Source organism: Megascapheus bottae, chromosome 15 (genome assembly GCF_031878675.1).
Source record: "Megascapheus bottae isolate mThoBot1 chromosome 15, mThoBot2.hap1, whole genome shotgun sequence".
Lineage (NCBI taxonomy): Eukaryota > Metazoa > Chordata > Mammalia > Rodentia > Geomyidae > Megascapheus > Megascapheus bottae.
This window is the reverse complement of record NC_143523.1, coordinates 30,086,959-30,107,639: the sequence shown is the minus strand read 5'-3', so window position 1 is coordinate 30,107,639 and position 20,681 is coordinate 30,086,959. Positions and strand designations below refer to the sequence as shown.

Sequence of the window (20,681 nt, the reverse complement as noted above, 5' to 3'; positions counted from 1 at the left end):
TTCTAACACAGAGGAAAACCGAAACTCTAACAAAAAGTCAGCTGCAAATGATCAAAGCCTTATAAGAAGGCTTGAAAAAACAGGAAGGTAAAATGCAGTTTTATTTTTCATCACATTAAAATTAGAAAAAATGACTTGCAGCGTTTGGAAGTAAACTTGAAACCAAAATACAAGATATATTCAACGCACAATCAAAAGTCAGTAAATATTCTTGAATGAGTGATGACAACTTTAAAAACTTAATTGCCTTGTGATGTTTCCTTTTATCTGTCACAAGAGATTCCTTTGGAATCTTGCCATGTGTTAAAAAGTAAATGACAAGTGATCATGAAATTATAGTTTATTTTAAATGTTACAATTAATAAAGGAACACCTTTAATAGCCACAAACACACAAGAAATAACCATCATTTTTGGAGATATCACTTAGTCCTAGATTAAAGCTCTTGTGTCTCTCAAACTAACTGCCATCCATGTCTAAAGTTCTGATCACTCACTAATATTTATATTCAGATCAGATTTGGGGGGACAGCTATTCCTTGACAACATTTTGAGGTGTTATGTATCACAAGAACATTTCCATAATAATCCTGATAATGGTCACAATCATAGCTGGCCTTGTCTATCATTAAAATGCAAACTGGCTCATCAATCTTTCTCTCTGTGCTCTAGAGAAAGGGCTCAGAGAAACCCTCCACTTAACAAAAAGTGTTAGGAGCTGGGCTAGATAATCCTAACACTTAAGAGAAAAGACAGGAAAATCAGGAGTTGAAGATTAGCCTAGATGACATGAATAAATCCCTTACATTCCTCCTCAAACACTGCTCCCACCAAAAAATGAAAATAAAAGAGTAAATAAAGGAGCTTGGAAAGATTCCCCAGGAAAGCTAAGTGTGCCCTCTTGTGGTGAAAGCAAAGTCCTTAGTGTGACTTTTTTTTTTTAATTGTTGGGGTAATGTAGAGGGGTTACAGTTACATTTGCCAGGTAGTAGGTGCTTTACTGCTCACACATTGATACTCTTCTCATGTTTTGTCCCCATTTCTCTCCCCCATCCCCTCCAAATTATCTTGTTTTCCCCCTTCCCTTTCCTATTTCAAATAAACAAACATATATACAATATACCAGATAACCAAGTCAGATACATTACCAATATTGTAACCTTTTTAAAAGTCCAATTCAAATATAGTGTCTTATTATATGACTTGCGAAGAAATGGGTGCACACAGAAAATGTCAAGTAAAATAAACAAGGCATGGGGAGGTGAAGGATGCATGCTTTTGCTCAAATGTGTAAGTTAGGTCTAGTTTGTAAACATATGCAGGGTCACATGTATGTGTAGCAAATGTATTAAGTAAGTATGGAATGTGAACGGGAGACTTCAAATGTTGCCATTCCTTTAGAACTTTGAACTCATAGTCTAACACCAGATTACTGGCATTTGAGGTATGTGGGGTCCTCTCGTCGGCTAGAGGCTTGTGGAGATAATTGTGTTCAACAGAAATGTTCTCAAAAATACTTGAAAAGAACAGAGACAGAAGTGAGGTGCTGGGGGTTCATGTCTTAATCTTAGCCACTCAGAAGTCTGAGATCTGAAATCATGATTCAGACCCAAGCTGGACCGAAAAGTCTGTGAAACTCATCTCCAATTAACCAGCAAAACGCCACAATTGAATGTGTGGCTCAAGTGGTGTAGCCTTCACCAAAATAGCTAAGGGCCAGTTTCTAGACCCTGGGTTCAAACAGAGACTGGCATGCATGAAGAAGAAAGAAGAAAAAGAAAGAAAATAAACAAGGAAGGAAGGAAGGGGAGAGAGAGGGAGGGAGGGAGGGAGGGAGGGAGGGAGGGAGGGAGGAAGAGAGGGAAGGAGATGAGTTCTTATGAAATTGTCAGAGGTGTGTGGTAAAGTTCTGAGTATCAGCTAATCATGATGCAACACTACACGAATTCAGGCAATGTCTGAAGGTTATAAACAGCTTAAGCAGCTACATCGGTGGCAAGAGGGCATGATCAAAAACCAAATTAGCAATGTGTACAAACTCAGAAAGAGTGACTGCGAAGTATCCCGCCATCACGTTGACCTAGCCACATGTCCATGGAGCATCCCAAGTGAGAAGTTTGGAAAGAAGATTCAAAAGAGAAAACGGGTCTGTGGAAAGCGTTCCCATCTCTCCAGTCTCTGTGGGAACTTAGATGACCACAATTTCTCAAGGGAATCTCTGGGTAGTCTCTTGTGACACTGGTTCCAACTAGCAAAACCAAGTCACCTACATCTCTGAAACCAACCTCTGACAAGTCCTCCTACTACTCCAGAGGACAACCAACAGAAATAGTCACTCTCTATCATTCTTTTTTGGCCTACCCAGGGATTCATACTTGGTTGGCAAGTACTCCCTAACCAAAGATGAAAGAAGGATTTCCAGGATGGCCTAGGGCCGGAAGAAGTTTGGCACCTTCCTCAAGCTCTCTTATTAGGCTCTGGATTTACAAAGATGAGCAAGATACATATAACCTTAAGTTCAGTACTAAGAGAAAATAAGAATGGGCCTTACACCTACGTTTTGGGGAGCCAAAGGCACATGAGGGCTTCTAGCACCAGGGACTTCCTTTGATCACAGAGGGAGTTGCAGTGAGAGGCCTTGACTTCTCTAGGCTCTGCTGCCTTCTGGCATTCGTCACCGTCTAGACTCCACTCAGTTTCATTAGGATGGACTACACTGACAAAGGAGGAGTCTGTGAGTCCAAACTAGCTCTCTTGAGCTTTGATACCTCTTTTCCTTTCTCCAGGGGATAAAAAGAAACATCCAGGGACTGCATCAGTGATGTTTCTAAGGAGGAAGAAAATCAAAGAGGAGAAAATCAGAAGTCCTGCCCAAAGTAAAAAGAATATTCAACCATAAAGAACGAAACACATACACATAATTCTTCAGGTCTATAGAGGCTGAATTTTATCAGAATCTTAAATACCATCTTTGAGCTGTTACGAATGTTTCTATTCTCCCAGGGTCAGCCTATGACAAGTCTTGTTATTGTTATTGCTATGAAGCTATAGCCAAAAGAATATCAAGTGCCATTCTGTTCATCTCACCATAGAGCACATGCTGTATGGAGGCCAGTGAACATGGGCTTCACATGCACAGCAGCATTGGTAAAATTATGAGCAAAACTAAATGAAAATCAATGACTCCCTACACTGAGCTTTAAGCTGAAATCATTCCTGTGCTTGGCCTCTGTGAATAAAAATGAACTTGGATCTGGCTTCACATGACAGGAGAGACCTTAAGCCCCTGGTTCAGACTTCATTACTTGGGGGAGGGGTAGTTGTTTAGTCTCTTTGCAGAACTGTTCTCACACAAGTAGAGTTAGTGCCTACCACACCTTACAGCTGTAGAGAGCTATATGTCTTCAAGCTACTCAGTAACAGAGACTTGAAAAACTAGCTCCCTGAGACTTTAAGCTACTCATTGTCACACAGATTGCTTTCTAAATCTTTTATTGTAATGTATAGAGAGGTTACAGTTATATTCACCAAGCAGTAGCTGCATTACTTCTCACACATTGATACGCCTTCTCGTGTCTTTGTCCCCATTTCCCTCCTCCCACCCTCTCCCAGTCATCTTGTTTTTTCCCCCTTTCCTTTCCTGTTTCAAATAATCAAACATGTATACAATATATCAGCTAACACAGTCAGGTATAGTAACAATATGAGATTAACCAAAGGGCAACAAAAGAGAAGAGAAATAACATCGTACACTAAGAACAACAATCACACAAGATAAAGCTCTTGTTTCCATATCCTAGAGATCTTTTCATTTAGTCTCAGCCTATATGACCTTATGAATCTAGGTTTATCAGTTTAATCTCTATTTGAAGACTCTGGAAAATTATTTTGCTTAGGCTGGACCATGTTTGATTAAAAGTAGTTGGGATACCATTGGATTTGTCAAGATATTTACTACATAAAAACACCAAAAGGTGTAATTTGATACCTAAGTGCAAGTTTGATTACACTGGAGAGTTTGTCTTTTAAGAAAAGGTGATAAGAAGTAGGAAATTTTATATTGCATTCAAGTCAGTGACAGATGATCAACTATCAACAGTTAAAAGATTCTCAACATGTACATTTTCTCTATGTGGGTGTAAAAAGACAACTGAGTATATTAAATTGTGAGGAGAAATGAATAGAATGAGATTTTCATAACCATGAGATATTCTTTTGACTCAACTGTAAAAATGATGCTATGCTTGAGACCCTAACTTCATAAATAGTCAAAATCAGATAAAATAATACTTGGGTGTTTCTAATTCCGTCTCATAAGAATTGGTCATCTTTAATATAATATCATTATTTCTATCATATAAAAGTGTCACAATCAAGAGAAGAAACATTTCATAGTAATGTAGCAAACACCTTTTTATCTCTGGCTCTCATTGGTATTTCTTCATCAGATCTATCATTTCAGCGTACACCCTCCATCGGGCATTCAAACCCCAGATAAAGTCGATATGGTTATAATCAGGAATTTCCTTGTGGTACACCAAGTTAGTGATCTGAGGCAGTAAGGTGTGGACGTCACTGGCATCTGCCAAGGTATCATGACCCCCGTTCCACAGGGCAGTGGGCACAGGCATGTCTTTCACATTGTACCTGGGAGGGACACTCTACAGTAAAAAGAAAGAAAGATTCATTATAATTTTCCACAGGGAAGTAAATAATCCCCACTAAACAATGTCCAATAAGTCTGATTGGATAATAACAAACTCAGTTTTGAAAAATCTCTTGCAGTCTCTTTTCAGGTTACAGAATGCACAGAAATTCAACCCCCAAGGAAAGGAGGCAAGCTAAAGAATTGCTGCCCAACGATGAATCAGTAAGGCCTGTAGAAACCTCCAGCAAGGGATGACTTGTTCCCCTCAGATGCATATGCAGAGCTGAAGGCCCAAGTAATTGGCAAAGGGCTATTGAGCCAGACTTTCTTTCCGTGGATGGAAGACACAAGTCAGGAAAACTAAACCTCAGTTTCATCTTTAAGTCAAGTTAACCATGTCTAAGTCACAAGGATGCTGTGAGAATGGAATAAGAAATGCAGAGTTAAAGCGGCTCTCACATTAGTGTATTTGGTTCTCAAAGACACCAATTCTGTCAGGGCAGTGCTTACTTACACAATGTCAAGATCCCCCAGCAAGCTCTTGCAATAGAGTTAGGCTATCTTGATACTGCAGTCTCTGCTTATAATAATTTGTGGTTCTTATTTAGAGGTAGGGAACGAATGGAGAGAGAAAAGATAGTCCATAGTACCAACTGCAAATAGGTGAGCTTCTGGAGAGGACAGAGGGAAATCAAATACTACCTAGGCATTCCTTAGTAGCTAAGCACAACCAGAATCTCAATAAGGCAGGCTGGTTTCCTACATGAGTAATTTTGGGGTCCATTTATAAAAAAAGACTGAAATCTTTACCTGGTTGTAGTGCAGGTAGTTCTTGGCACTGCTTCCCCAGTCAAAGGCTTGAAACCTATGCAATCTCCCAATCTAAAAGGAAGATAATTTGGAGAGAGGGACAGAATAAATTGAGCAATCATCAGGGATGGCTGGAGTCTGCCAGGTCCTCAGAATTGAGTGTTATACCAAAACCAGGATTTAATGAAATGATTCCATTCCCCTCTACACCATGGCTCAATTTCTCACTGTATGATCGGGTATTCACAACATAATGACATAGGAAAGTAGCTACTTGCAAATTCTTTGAGTTACACTGGCTAGATGATTCTGCAGTTATATAAATATTTTATTGTTGTGATTGTTTTGTTATTTTGGCAGTCCTGGAATTTGAAATCAGAGCCTTCCACTTAATTCATGTAGACCAGTGTTCTACCATTTGAGGCATGCCTCACACCCATTTTGCTTTCATATATTTTTGTGGTAGTACCCTCAACACTTTTAGTCTAAAGCCACCCTTATCCCACAATCCTCCTACCTCTCATTCATGCTCAGCTGGGATTTTATGAGTGTGCTCCAAGGCCTGGGATAGATCATTTTTCTTTATGCAAATCTTTGCTAATAAAACTTTTACCTTACATTTCTTGGGGGAGCTAGCAGTTTCACATAGAGATACAGAACCCCGATGACAATTCAGAAGTTGTGGATCTAGCGTGCTACTGAGTACCATGTTAGAACATCACAACAATGTGTATGTCAAAGGATGCTCCGTGATATTAACACAATGACAAAACTGCCTAGTGGTGCATTTCTCAGAATGCACTTGTGTTTCAAGATGGTGACTGTACTTTTGCACAATCATATTTCATATATATACATATTCATATATTTAAATCCCGTGGTCATGTACTTATAATATCAGTATTTTAACTTATTTTTGAAATCTGAAATCTGGAATGATGTCAACTCAAACTACCTGTACAGCTCAAAATTTAAAATATTTCAAGAACCAAATCTGAAATTGGCAAACCAAATGAAACTCCAACGTTTGGTCGTATGGCACCTGATTTTTAAAACAGGAGCTAGTCTTTGACAGAAGTATCTTTGATGTATGTGATCTTCTAGTTCTCAGTGGCAATACAATTCTACCATTGATGAAGAAGAAATACCTAGCATGTGCCCTTGCCATTGCAAATGGTGGCTACCAAACTGAAGGCTCAATGAACAGTACATCAATTCTCTATATTCTCTAATTGCCCGTCCAAATACACCTGTGTAAACCTTCCTGCCAGGGCCTGCAGATATCAAGTTGCTACTTAGTCACATACATCTTCAGCAGTATTTTTAAACGAAGCCATGTAAGTAAGGACACTTCAATCTAGAGCCCAGGCTGCCCTTGACCTTTATGTTCTGAGGCACCAGGGACTTCAAGTTACCCATTTGAAAGGTCCTCTCCAAAGCACAGAAAGGTGAAAGTTGCTAACAGGGACAAAAGCTTTGAAGTAAGTGGCAGTGAAAGAGACATGTCTTATATCAATATACAAAACAGTAGATCCTGATTATAAATGTAATAAACTAGAAACAGAACAATATTTGCAGATAACCTCTAATAATGATAGTAAGTAGGGAGCTGGAAGCTGGTGGCTCATACCTGCACGGCTACTAAGAAGACTGACATCTGAGGAATGGAGTTCAAAGTCTGCCTGACCCAAAAAAGTCTCTGACATGCTTTTCTCCAATTGACCAGCAAAAGGTTAAAATTGGAGCTGTGGCACATACTTATATGTGTATATGTATATACATTTCTATGTATATGCACATATATATCATAATAAAACCCATTAAAAACTGTCTAAAAGGAGGGAGAAGAAAGATTCATGCAGATGGGGTAAATTTGACCAAAGTACATTATATGCGTATATATTGTAATAAAACCAATTAGTGTATTAATTTACGCTAATAAAAATTACAAAATGAAAAAAATTGGAGCTGTGGGAGCTGTGCTCTTAGATGAGCGTTATAATCTTGATTTTTATTAGCACCTTAACTAGATGTGGCTAATACTATAAAGCTGTGTGTAGCCAGGCATCTTGTCAAGAGGAGCAAGTACTCGGGTTCTTCTGCACAGGATGAAGGAATTTGAGTGAATGCCCACAGGTTTACTTGGGCTATCTCTGAAGTTCACTCAGTTCATACAAAAATAATAAGAAATAGTCCCTACTGAAATGCACAGGAAAGGTTTAGAGTTTGGGATTGTTAATTAGTGTCTTATTTAAGAAAAATAAGACTTAGAACATACTGTGAATAAAAGGCCTTTAGTGAGAAGACCTTCAAAGTCCTCCTTGAAATGGAAGAGTATATTTTGCCAGTTTCCAGGCTCTGCTCACCTAAGAACTTCCAGCCATATCAGTAAGTGTTAAATTTATAGTTCCAATAGGCTCTGAGGAAGGAGACTAAATCAGCACTGATATCCCACACACTACGATATTCCACAAATGGGTAGGTAGAAGAATCTGCTAGGTAGATGTTTTTGAAAAATACCTATTCTCAGGAGCAAAACCTTCACAACATAACAAGTACACATACATGATGTACTCAACATAACAAGGCCCAAACCAATTACGATGAGTGAAAAAGCCAGACAAACATCTACAATCTGATTGCTAAAACGCTACAAATGCAACCTAACCTAAAGTGACTGAAAGCAGTTAAGTCCCTGGGGTAGAAGGGCAGAGAAAAAGGCGTTGCAAAAGGGCATGAAGACACTTTCAAGGGGTGGAGATATGTTCACTATCATGATTGAGACACGGCTTTCAAGTTCACATAAGGGCAAAAATATCTATCAGGTTGTATACTTTGAGTATCGTTATGTCATTTGTACGTCTATAATTCTGTTAAAAATAAAAAATATCCCTTTCTACAACTACTAAGTGTTAATAAAAAAATTAAAATTAACAATGCCAATATAGATTCTCCCATATAAATGAGTCTGGATTGCTCCATACATAACAGTCTCTGTGTTATTGTTTTAATTATTTTAATTATTTATACAAAGGCATTTCAATTTGATAAAAGATTATGAGTACAATGCATATCTTTGGGTCAGTTGTGGTGCTTGAAATCAGGGTCTTAGTGCTGTCCCTGAGAGCTTTTGTTCAAAGCTAGTACTGGGCCACAGCTTCACTTCTGGTTTTCTGATCATTAACTGGATATATGAGCCTCATGGGGAGTTTACAGACTGGACTGGCTTTGAATCTCCATTCTCAGATCTCAGCCTTCTGAGTGGCTAGAAGAACAAGTACAAAACTCCAGTGCCTGGCAGCAATGCATCTTGGGAAATGTCACTCTCATTCATTCCATCATTGTCTCAGATGTTTCTAATTTTAAAAGCCTGCATTTGTAGATAGTAGTACAACTCCAAGTCCCAGTAGCTTTTTTGTTTTTTTGTTTTTTGCCAGTCATGGGCTTGAACTCAGGGCCTGAGCACTGTCCTTGGACTTTTTTTTTTCTCAAGGCTAGAGCTCTACCACTTGAGTCACAGCACCACTTCCAGCTTTTTTCTATGTATGTAGTACCAGTGAATCGAACCTGGGTCTTTGTGCATGCTAGGCAAGCACTCTACCACTAGGCCAAACTCCCAGCCCCCCAGTAGGTATTTAAAACAAAGTTTTATTAAAATATGTTCATCTGAAAAATAATCCAGTCTACTAAGATAACATTAGCTGCATTAGAGGCTGATATCTGAAGACAGAGGTTCAAAGCTAGCTTGGGCACAAAAATCCATGACACTCTTATGGTCAATTAATGAGCAGAAAGATGGGACTTTAAGAAAAATATAATCTACTGTACGTCTACTGCACTGCTAATACAAACACCCACATGCAGAGACATCTCCTAACTCTAAATCTACATTTCTGATCTGTGAAGGTCTAGATAAAAATTATTTTCATTATAAGAAAATGTTCCTATTTTGTTAAGACATGATGTGAATGGGCATATTACTTCTGTGGTAAAATTAGCAAAACTCCATTTCCAAAGTTGGTGATTCCCTTCCATGCTCATCTTGATGTGGCTCTATTCATCCACTGACATTCCAAACATATCATATTCACAGGAAACTGCTGAAATAGCAGAGCCCCAATCCCCACTGCTACTCCAATATCATGCTTTATGAAACAACACGGAAATAAAGTAAATCTGGGACTCAATGACAAACGGGGAGAGGGAGGAAAGAGAATAAACAAAGAAGGCAGGGGAAGAGAGGAAGACACAAGACAAAGTCCACAGCTGTTTGGTGACCTCACACATGTGTGCCTCACCCAGGATGACACTGACAACACAAACACAGAGACCAGGAAGGAAACCAGATCAGATTCCTACATAGTCTGTCTTTCAGTTTGAGAAAGGTAGGAGAGAGAGGGGGTACATCAACGAATACTTGGGACTTTCCAAGAACCCAATTTCCCAGTCCCAACTGCCCTCCTCACAGGCTTACCTGCCTCCAGTGGATCATGTCTTGCACGGAAGTGCCAGCAGGATTGTGTGTCCAATACACATCCACTCTCGACTGTACAATACACAAGACACGTTAGAGAATGGAAAGTGCATTATGGTGATAATGAAAAGCAACACATTTTATCCTGCAAAGAAATAAAAACTACAGCATATAATCTCAAATCTATGATACGGATAGAAAAAAATTCTGACTCCAAATATTTCCTATAAAAATATGAAAAAGTGTGATATCCATGTGGAATCTACTGATTACAAGTGCAGGCAATTATTATTTTCTTCTTTGTGCTTTCCTGAACTTAAAAATTGTAAATGGCAATTTCTCCCTGTAATAATTAGAGAAAAAAGCGATACTGCTTTGAAAGATTCACCACAACCTTCACTCCAGAATTGGTTTGGATGGGGTCTGCTATATAGTCTAAATTGGCCTCAAACTTATGATTCTCCTGCCCTACTCTTCAAACCCTTGGATTACATGGTGGTCACACTGTCTGGTTTCATTTCAGACTTTTAAAACCTATTTTCAAAATTTGGCATTGCAAACTGCACATAGGTTTATAAACACAAACACAGTTCTGGCCAACATAAAACAAATAAATAGAGAACCTATATTTATAAATGCATATGTAATATGCATTTGTTTTATAAATTCATATATACATATCTATATATACATGTGCATATATTCATATGTGAACATGTCTTATAAACATGTATATATGTGTATGAACATAGGTATACATGTGTATCTATAATGGAAACTCCAAAAACACATATTTGTTCAGAAGAATACGTAAATACAGTGGCTTAAATTGTGACAGATCCTCTTATTCACCTCTCCACAGAGGTTCAGTACAGGAAAACAGCCACTTATGAGGACAGCCGCTGACATGACCACTTGCTGAAAATCACTCTTGTTCCTCTTGAAAGAAATGCCCTAACAAGCTCACTAGCTCTAACAAGGTCACTGCTCTGTCTCGTACATCATCTAAACTAAGCACACTCAAAGATCAAAAGCATTGAGTGTTTAATTCAATTCTTAGGATCACTATACATACCATATTTAAATTCCGCTCATCAACTCCGAACAGGAGAAAATATAAATTTCCACAAAGCTCCTCCAGAACATGATGGGGGCAAAAGTGGGTACTCAGCCACTTTATGACTATATTGTTGGGAAGAAATTCTTTGTGCCCAAATATGTCCTAGAAATATGAAAAAAAATCCAAGATTATCTCAGCATGTCTTGCTGAGACGGAAGGTTTCACGGCTCCCTGAAGAAGCACAGACCAACAAACATCTCTACCAGTAGCTTCAGGAGCAAACTGGAGACCAGTCAACACTCAAACCAGGATATTAAACAAATACAGATATGTTAAAAACATAGACTTCAGTTTTCGGAGTGAAAATATAGAAAATTAAATACGCTATGGCAGGCATTTACAAATGACAAGAGCCATGACCCTTGGTCACGGGGCCAACCCCAGTTAGTTTTCTGTGATGGATGGTAGTGACCTCTGGACAGTTACTGCAAGGATTCCTCAGAGCTATTCTAGACCTGTGTACATGGACACCCATATGAGCCACAGACACCCTCTGCTGGGATTTTTAAGTGGTGTTTTTTTTTGCAGGGATAGAACATAATTAATGTAAAATTTACCATTTTAATCATTTATATATGTTCAGTTCAGTAGCAGTGAGTACATTCATGGTATTGTGTAACAATCACCATTATCCATTTCCAGAACATTCTCAGCCCCCTACTCTCAATCTCTGTTCCCATTAATGAAATTGTTTCATCTCCATCTTCCTACCCCCATCACTACATGTTTTTATAAGTAAAGTTTTATGGAAACTTAGCCACATTATCTGTTTCCCCTGGCTGTGTTCATTCTGGAAGGGTAGAATGGAAATCTTAACAAAAGACACCAGGTGACCAGTTTGTCCCTCCCGCATCTACAGTGTTCCCATCTAGTGATCTGCAAATCTTTGGCCAGGTGCTACCAGGATAATCATTATCTTCATAAGACATGGGAATGTGTAAGGAGAAATGGAGAAAATCCCTTTCCGTTTTCATATCAAATCTAATCTATCTCCTGCTCGTGTCTACCACCTAGAGGGACAAATGGGAATGGAAGGTAGTTTCAGGGGTTACATTATGAGAAGAAAAAAAAAGACACAGAGTTCTTAACTGCCACTATTTTTGAATGGCCTTACTTGGAGATAGGGTCTTTATAGAAGAATCAAGTGAAAATAGAGTCTTTAAGGAAAGGGGAATTTTGGACATGCAGATAGGCACAGAGGGGAACACCAGGGGCAGAGGAAAGAAGAAATGGGCATGATGCTTCTACCAACAGGAATGGCCAGAGATTGTCAATAACTATCAACAGGGGAGAGGCATGGAACAGCTTTGTCCTCATAGCTCTAGCAAACTAATACAAGTGGGCATATAAGTACGAATGGATAGATCCGGATGGCAAGTACCACCTGCATCAGATTTGATGAGCACAACCTAGATGACACAGGGCAGTCATGGGTCCAGTGACTGAGAACGAGGTTTTTGCCAGTAAACATCATACTCCATTAGTCCAAACTTCCCTTTCATGGATAATAGTAGTACACCCTCAAATAATTATCAGAAACATGCTTAGATAAACATACAAGCCTTTGGGTGTTGCCTATTATTACCTAGTACTATACATAACGGCATGTTCTATACTTTTAGGTAGGACTGGTAACAAGTACAAGAGGTTGAATTGTGACTTCACCAGGTAACGGGAAACGTTCAGCTCTATTACGACCACATAGGAACACTGCCCAATATGCATTCCCTTTCTGAATGAAAGCGCATCACATGCTGTATGACCATATTCTTTCTGGACAAGATTTATGTGTGTAAATATGTGTGTATACATGCATAAAACACTGAATGCAAGAATAAAGAGCCTTTTGTTTTCAGAGGGCTTAAAACACCTTCTCATGCCTGTCGTTTTCTTCTCACGCCTCCTGGAATAGAACTTGGACCTCTGGAGCTATGTATGGACTGAGGGCTGATGTGTCTGGTGGTGAGATTAGAGAATATAATTAAACACACTCTTTAGATCCACTTCCTGTGCTCACTGATGGGCCCATGAAAATGGTGCACAAGGTGAGCAAAAGCTCACCTTCCAGAATATAAGACTATATTTAAATACAGCTTATATTTAAATAACACTTCCTCTGTAGTGAAGAGAGAGCTGGACTAGCCTGTTAGCCATGAGTGCCCACAGCTGCAGGATTCACAAATGCCGTGTCTCTGCTGTTCCCTAGGCAGAGCAAGTAGAGGTGAAGGAAAGAAGAGAAACCCATTGCTCTGCTAAGAGCAAACTCAGAGAAGGATAGCACAGTCTCTTGCCAAGGAGCAAGGCTTCAATCTGAAGAGGAAACCTGCTGGGAGGGGAAAGATGGGGACAAGCCATGTACCTCAAGGAAACCATCGGAGAAGACTCCCAACATGGTTAGAGGGCTGGAACTGAAATCCAGTGAAACCACAGGAGCCAAGGCAAAAAACATTTTTATTTTTTTGGCCAGCTCAGGAATCTGCGAAAATCCTATAAAACCTGTAGGAACAAAAGGATGATAAAGGGAATTCTATCTCCTAGGATTCTTCCTATTGGAAAAGGCAGGGAGAGATCAAGGGTAACTTGTGAGGGCCCCAGAAGCAGTAGGGAACTGTGCTGAAGCAGGTCCCTAGATTCTACATAGAGAAATTTGCGGGTTATCATAATGGGCAACTTGTGTTTTCTTTAAACTTTTAACAATCTTTAAGTACAAACTGTCAGACTTGTAATCCACTTAGATTTTTACCACTCCTTTTTCGTTCCTTCTCTTTCTACCAAGTTTTATAGTTATTTACTTAAGTTTTAGGTACTGCAGATAACCCAGAGCTTTGCAAACAAGTGATGATCTATTACTTAGTCATATCCCCAAACTCTCCATTCAACTTCGAAAGTTTGCATATCTTCTTGTTTTATTAAAGAATTTTTTATTAAAGAATTTATTAACATTAATTTTTACATCATATTTCAAATGACGTGTTTAACAAATCCATTTTTAAGTCTCTGACCTTAAAAAACTTCCTTTTCTTATACCCTCCTATAGCCCTATATATTTCAACTGGAAAATTACATAAAAGGATGTGGTAGCCATTAATTCTTTCAATTTCATAAGAACTATACTACCATATTTAACAATTTATAGCAAAATCTGAGTTTCCATATATGATCATATATGAAACTCCTTTGTCCTTTCTATGATTTTTACTTGTCATTATAAAAAGAAACTATATTATAACTATGTGGTTTTCTTACATTTCACTTATAAAAAATATAAACTTCAGAATATAGACATTATATCAACTTTACTGCATACATACCTATGGCGGTGCCTTGAGAATGACCCACATAAAATAACTGCTCTTGACCAGTTTTATTCAGAATGTAGTCTATGGAAGCTGGGAGATCATATGTTGCCATCTCATCAAGACTATAATCCAAAAACAAATAAGCAAGAGCTAATTCATTGAACTAATTCAAAGAGTAGAAGATTACATAGCTATGAAGCATGAAATTTCGGGCATTGTCACATACTAAAATGGGGAAGCCAGCGCTGAGCTCAGGAAACTGAACATTACCTAGGATGACAGAAACATCCTTGGATTCCATTCCATATGGGCCTGTCAGACAGAACTATTATCCTAATCTTTCTGTACACTGTCTGAGTGGCTATTCTTGGCTTCATCCATGTTAGTACATGTAGTTGTTTAGTCACATTGTATTATGTTAATACATGACACTCTCATTGCTCATTTATTCTACTCATTGTTGGCATACATTTGGATAGTTTCCAGTCTTTCACTATCACAAGGAGAGTGACAATAAACATATTCTGGTATATATCTTTTGGTAAAACTTATTATTCTTGGTTTTCATGTCCTTAGAGGCTCTAGAATGCAAGACTTAGAGACACTTAAAATGTTGACATTTGCTAATACCTCAGAAAATAAGCTGTAGCCCAAGCCAGGTAGATAGGGGTGTGTGTGTGTGTGTGTGTGTGTGTGTGTGTGTGTGTGTGTGTTTGCATGTGTTGGTGTACAGCATCATGATTAGATGGGCCAATTCTTCCCATGCATTTAACAATGTGCCAGGTTCTGAGGAGGTTCTTTACCTACTATCAGCCTTCCATAAACCTTATGAGACAGGTGTTCATTATCCCACGCCATAAATAAACAATCAGATGCCAGGATTTATGTGATGCATCTAGTGTCATATGACACTGACTGATAGATCCAGAAGTAAGAGACAGAGAAAAGTTTCTGGAAGGAAGAAAAATGAACATCTGGGAAATGTGTTAATGGAGAAAGAAGGGTACCTGTCTCTATAGTTCCCACAATTCAAGGAATGTCAGAATACCCAACTGAATCTGAGTAATGTAATTATGTCTTTAATTCCTAGTAAGGATTACAACTTTCAAAAGACACCAGTCTCTTCTCTCATACAACTTCACAGTAATTTGTGGATGGCTTCTTTGGCTGAATTTCTGTGCATCTCTCTGTTGTTTAGGTATTATAGGGGAAAAAAAAACAAATCAAAATCAATTGCAATGTACCTGAAAGCCCAGAACTCATCCTGAGAAACGGAGAGAGTCTTGTGTTTCCGAGACCACGTGTTTCCCCTGCTGTTCCCCATCCACACATCAAAGCCGGCATCGGCAAGGATGAAGCCCAGGCTGTTGGTGTCAATGTTTGAGACCCAGTTACTGGAATCAGCTAGAAAACCATGCTGAAGATAGACAACTGGTTTGGGAACTGAAAAACATTCAGGTTTAAGGATAGTAACTATACATTTCCAAACAAACAAGCTATCTTGATGAGCACAGAAGTGATTTTAAAAATACCAAAATTGAAATAAATTAAAATATTGAGGGAGTATTTTGCATTTATATAACATTATGTTACATTAAAAAATAGTACTGACTAGGTAAAACAAAACTGGAGTATTTTACCTGTGTTTGTATGTGCATCTGTGTTTCTGGGAGTTGAACTCAGGGTCCCTTGACTTTTTTTGCTCAAGGCTAGAGCTCTGCCACAGAAATGCAATGGTTGCATTTCTCACAATTACTTATAAGAAAAAAAAGCCAAGCAAAAACATTGTGCATGTCAGACACTGGCAATCCTAGCTAAATATGAGGCTGCAATCTGAAGACTGTGATTTTAAGAGCAAGTGAGGGCAGAAAAGTCTGTGAGACTCCATCTCCAATTAAAATGCTGGATTCCAAGAAATAGAGCATCAGATATTGAGTAAGCAAGACAACCCAATGTGAGACCCCTGAACAAACATCATATGCTAGAAAGAAAAAAATCACAATACATATATATGTATATATATATGTACACACACACATAGAACTAAAAATCTGAAACCACTGACATCACCCACTGCTAGAAAAGATGGAGAATGATTGGAACTGGCAGGAAGGCAAAATGGCAGATCTACGTGGAAAGAAATTTAAGAATTTCTTACAGAAGTAAACATACTCTTCTCATACAATCTTATAATCATGCTCCTTGATGCTTTTACCAAAAGTAAGTCAGTAAATAAATACAGATAACAAAATGAAAGCAAGCCATGAAAAGACACAGAAGGTTAAATGCCATATTGCCAAGTGAAAAAGCCACTCTGAAAGGTGATATTATGGAAAACTTAGAGAGAAAATAAAATGATCATCTGTTACCAGGGGTTGGGAAAGAGGGCAGAATAAATAGGCAGAGCAAAGAAAAAGTTCCATACAGTGAAAATATGAAGGTATGCATTGAGGTAAGGGGACTGATATAGTTTCTCTAGATGGCTTGCCTTATATTTAACATCTTTATTACATTTAAGTGTCCGCATTTGATTTTCTTTGAGTATGTATAAACACTTTGGCTAAGATGAATTCCTCACACCCTGTGTGGTTTTGGCCTACATAAGCATGTGCTAGCTGTATTAGCTTCTGCTGGTCCTTGAGATAAGAATCCACCAAGAGTCCTCTAGTTCTCCAATAAAGACCTCTGTCTGCTGTTTCCTTCCTCTTCCCTATTCACAGCCTCCAACATTCCTTCCCTCCTCACAAGCTTCTCAAAGTCAACTCCCCTCCTGAGTGACTCCCCACCTCCCTAGCCTTGGCTCCCATTTGCCCTCTAAAAACCTTGACCTCTTTGTGTCTGCCCCCATTGCATATTATAAACTTTTTAAGCCACCCAGCCTTAGGATTTACTTAGCATCACCTATGCACCATTGTCTTCTCCTTAAACACGATTCTAACTATTTCCACAGGAAGAAAAATCTTTTCCCACTTCTGTCTGCTTGGCTTTCCAAACATTTTTTCTATTGCTTAGACATTTAAGTACTTCTGTTTCCTCAACCAATACTTCCTTGGGGTAACTCAACAGCATATAGATTTTTTAAAAATGTCCCTACCTTCCTTAAGGGTTACTGACAACCAAGTTATATCTTGTTCTTTTTGCAAACTGGGTTCTCATTTAGACCTACAAAACTGCTTTTTCCTATCAGAAAGAGACTATAAATATGTCTTGACATAAAGAATATATACAAAAGAGGGTAGGATGTGGGTTAGTGACAAAATCCTTGCCTAGCAAGTGCAGTGTCTTGGGAGCTACTAGCAGTACCAAAAAAGAATAGAAGAATTTATACAAAAGATAATAATATTAAACATATGTAGGCGATTAAGTTGGCTTGTCATTAAGGCAAGATTAAGATCAAGAATAAAGTGAGTACCTCATTCTCTATCTCAGAAATAATTGCTTATTTATTATTAAGTTTCTCAAGATTTGGACACATAGGCTGGGAGTGTGGCCTAGTGGTATAGTGCTTACCTAGCATGCACGACACCCTGGGTTCAATTCCTTGGTACCACATACACAGAAAAAGCCAGATGTGGGACTGTGGCTCAAGTGATAAAACACTAGCATTGTGGAAGCTCACAGATAGCACGCAGGCCTAGAGTTCAAGACCCAGAACTGGCAAAAAAAAAAAAGTTCTAGACGCACACACACACACGCACACACACACACACACACACACACACACACACACACACACAGAAAGAGAGAACAACACAGCCTCAGTTGGAACTAAGGAAGAGTTCACCTGTCCGTTCATGTTAAGAGCTTTAAATGGTCATATTCAACTGACTTAATATGAAAAATTATAGTGCTAAAGGGAAAAAACCCTATAGTGCTAATTGTTGCTGTCCAGTATTTCTGTTCCCCCAGTATATAACTGCGTCAGATACAAAGTTAAAAAGACATTATTGCCAGGCATTGGTGGCTCACACCTGTAATCCTAGCTACTCAGGAGACTGAGATCTGAGGATTGCAATTCAAAGCTAGTCTGCATGAAAGTCTGTGAAAGTGGTAGAGTGCTAGCCTAAGCTGAAGAGCTCAGAGACAACACGTAGTCCAAGAGTTCAAGCCCCATGACTGGAAGAAAAAAAGACTTTACCTTCCAAGCAGATGCCTTCTAAGTTAAGGATACAACACCAAGCAGGCCTAAGGTTGTGTGTTCCTCATAGTAATAAAAAAAAGTTATAATGACATCTATAATGCACATCTTAACTAGCATCGTAACACGCTATATGCAACAGAAATAGCTCGAGTGTTTAATCAGTTATTGTTTTGAACATTCTCCATGGCTACTCCCTCTTAAGTCTTTCATCATTGCAGATTTAATCCTCTTCTGGAACATTTGCAGCTATGCATACATAAAGTCAACTTGTCAACCTTAGCTTAGGAAGCCTCACTTGGACATGAATTCTATTGATACTCCTATTGCTTATTTTATGGCCACTTTTGTGTCTTACTGGCAGAATCCCACTTGATCTGCCAGTCATCATCTCCACCATGGGATCAAAACTAACAGACACATATCTTACCAACCATAAAAACCAACTGAGTTATCTCTTCCCAGCAATGAGAAAAATAAAAGTAAACATCCAGAAACAAAGTTTATCCTGAGGATAAGGGGCCATATGAAGACAGCTGGAAAACTCCTCAGAAAAGAGGAGGTACTGTCAGATTTTAAATGGAATCCACCTATGCTTATTCTTTCCAAAGGAACTAAGGCCAAGAGATTAAGAATAAAGGTTCCTGAGAACTGCTACCTGATATGCATGCCAGTCCGGCTTGTCCTTCCCTTTCTATAAGTACATGAAAAAGTTAGATGCTCTGTCGCTTTTGTTTATAAAGGGCCTACTCATCTTAAGACAGCATATGAGTACCCGAAATTAGATGCCTCCCTATATTTACATTTTGCCTCCACCCTTCTGGCCTCTTCTTTCTATGTGGCATCTTGCAGATGCTTACTAGATGGCTTCTGGCACTGTGGTTTATTTGTTTCTCGCTAATTCAGTCTTCTCAGATGATCAAGAGTTTGTTGTACCCTTGGTGGTCCTCACTTTATCCTTGGCTACAAGATCAAAATGGGCAAAACAAGCCCTTCCTCTCCTGGCTACAGCTAGGTTCCCAAGTAGACTAGGCAGAGGAAGAGCGGGCATTACTACCTCTCAGTAAACTATCAACCTCTTTCAACGGCCAGTCACACATCAATAGATGACAAGTTCAGGTCCATAACTGGCCTCCAGACACAGAAAAATTCCCTCACTGCCAGGCTATTTCAAAACTGCTTGGACTGGATTTACTTACAGCAGCAAAGAATAGAGTCTATGTCTTCTTACCGGAAGAATGTTGTTGACTTTGTCTGAATGAGATTGGCACAATCCCAGATATAGCAAAGGGGCTCGAAGATCTTGCTTCACCACTCAGAGAGCATTAATAAGGACTGCTGCCCTTTCTCTTAGCTGGCTCTCTTGGATGGTATCAAGTTTGGGGCCCCTACTTATACTAGCCCTAATAATGATGTTTGATCCATACATTATTAAACTTGCCACAAAATTTTTTTCCTAATGTTTTGAGTATTTTTTTTTACAAATATCTACACCATCCATGTAGACAATAGTCTTCTCAAATGTCTTTCTTCATTACCAGCAGGTTCCTCAGCTCCTAGACCAGGAATATCTAACCAGACCTCCTGCTTTTAAACCACTAACCTACCACTGACAACATTCCTCCTTGGCAGAAAGTAAGCACCCAACCAAAATCTGCTCTACCTACTTTAGTCCTTGAACAGATATCCTGGCTAGGCTCCTTCCCCACCTCTAAATGTGACCTTATTTCTCATCATTTGTCCCACCATTAATTATCTTCAAATTACCTCCACTAGGTAATTCTAGCATTCTTTCAGACTCACTGTAAATACTTTAGATTGTAAGCAAGGAGTGAGTTTCTAGCTCTGGCTGGAAATTTCCTTTGCAAGTTTTTATTCCTAATAAATATGTGCTGGTGTGAGATAACTCTTTGTCTTTTCTTTTTCTCACCTTCTAACATGAAGATCAAAGCTAGCTCAGCAGAAAAATCCCCGAGTCTCATATCCCCAGTTAACTAGCAAAAAAGCCAGCACTGGAGCTCTGGCTCAAATGGTAGAGTGCCAGCCTTCAGTGCAAAAAATTTAAGAAACAGCTTGTGCATGTCTTCCACATATCATGAATCCATTCTAGATAATTTATAACTAATTTGTAATGTAAATACTTTCAAATATTCACTTTTTAAATGTCAATCATACTGTATTATTTAGGGAATA

At 38.8% G+C, this 20,681-nt stretch overlaps 1 protein-coding gene across 2 annotated transcripts in view; it reads right to left on the bottom strand.

Annotated features, from left to right (window-relative positions):
• Positions 1 to 324: 324 nt before the first annotated feature.
• LOC150054103 (lysosomal acid lipase/cholesteryl ester hydrolase-like) overlaps positions 325 to 20,681 on the bottom strand; it is a 32,010-nt gene continuing 11,653 nt past the window's right edge. The window contains exons 4-11 of one of the 2 annotated variants that reach the window (XM_090346306.1): positions 15,595 to 15,793; positions 14,363 to 14,472; positions 13,411 to 13,547; positions 11,007 to 11,153; positions 9,932 to 10,003; positions 5,458 to 5,529; positions 4,410 to 4,660; positions 325 to 2,826 (exon numbers count right to left, since the gene is read on the bottom strand). In XM_090346306.1, coding sequence (XP_090202432.1) covers positions 4,427 to 4,660; positions 5,458 to 5,529; positions 9,932 to 10,003; positions 11,007 to 11,153; positions 13,411 to 13,547; positions 14,363 to 14,472; positions 15,595 to 15,793 — 971 coding nt within the window. In that variant the 3' untranslated portion in view covers positions 325 to 2,826; positions 4,410 to 4,426. Of the gene's footprint in view, positions 2,827 to 2,865; positions 4,661 to 5,457; positions 5,530 to 9,931; positions 10,004 to 11,006; positions 11,154 to 13,410; positions 13,548 to 14,362; positions 14,473 to 15,594; positions 15,794 to 20,681 lie in introns of those variants that run through there. The other variant, XM_090346305.1, reaches the window with a different exon arrangement.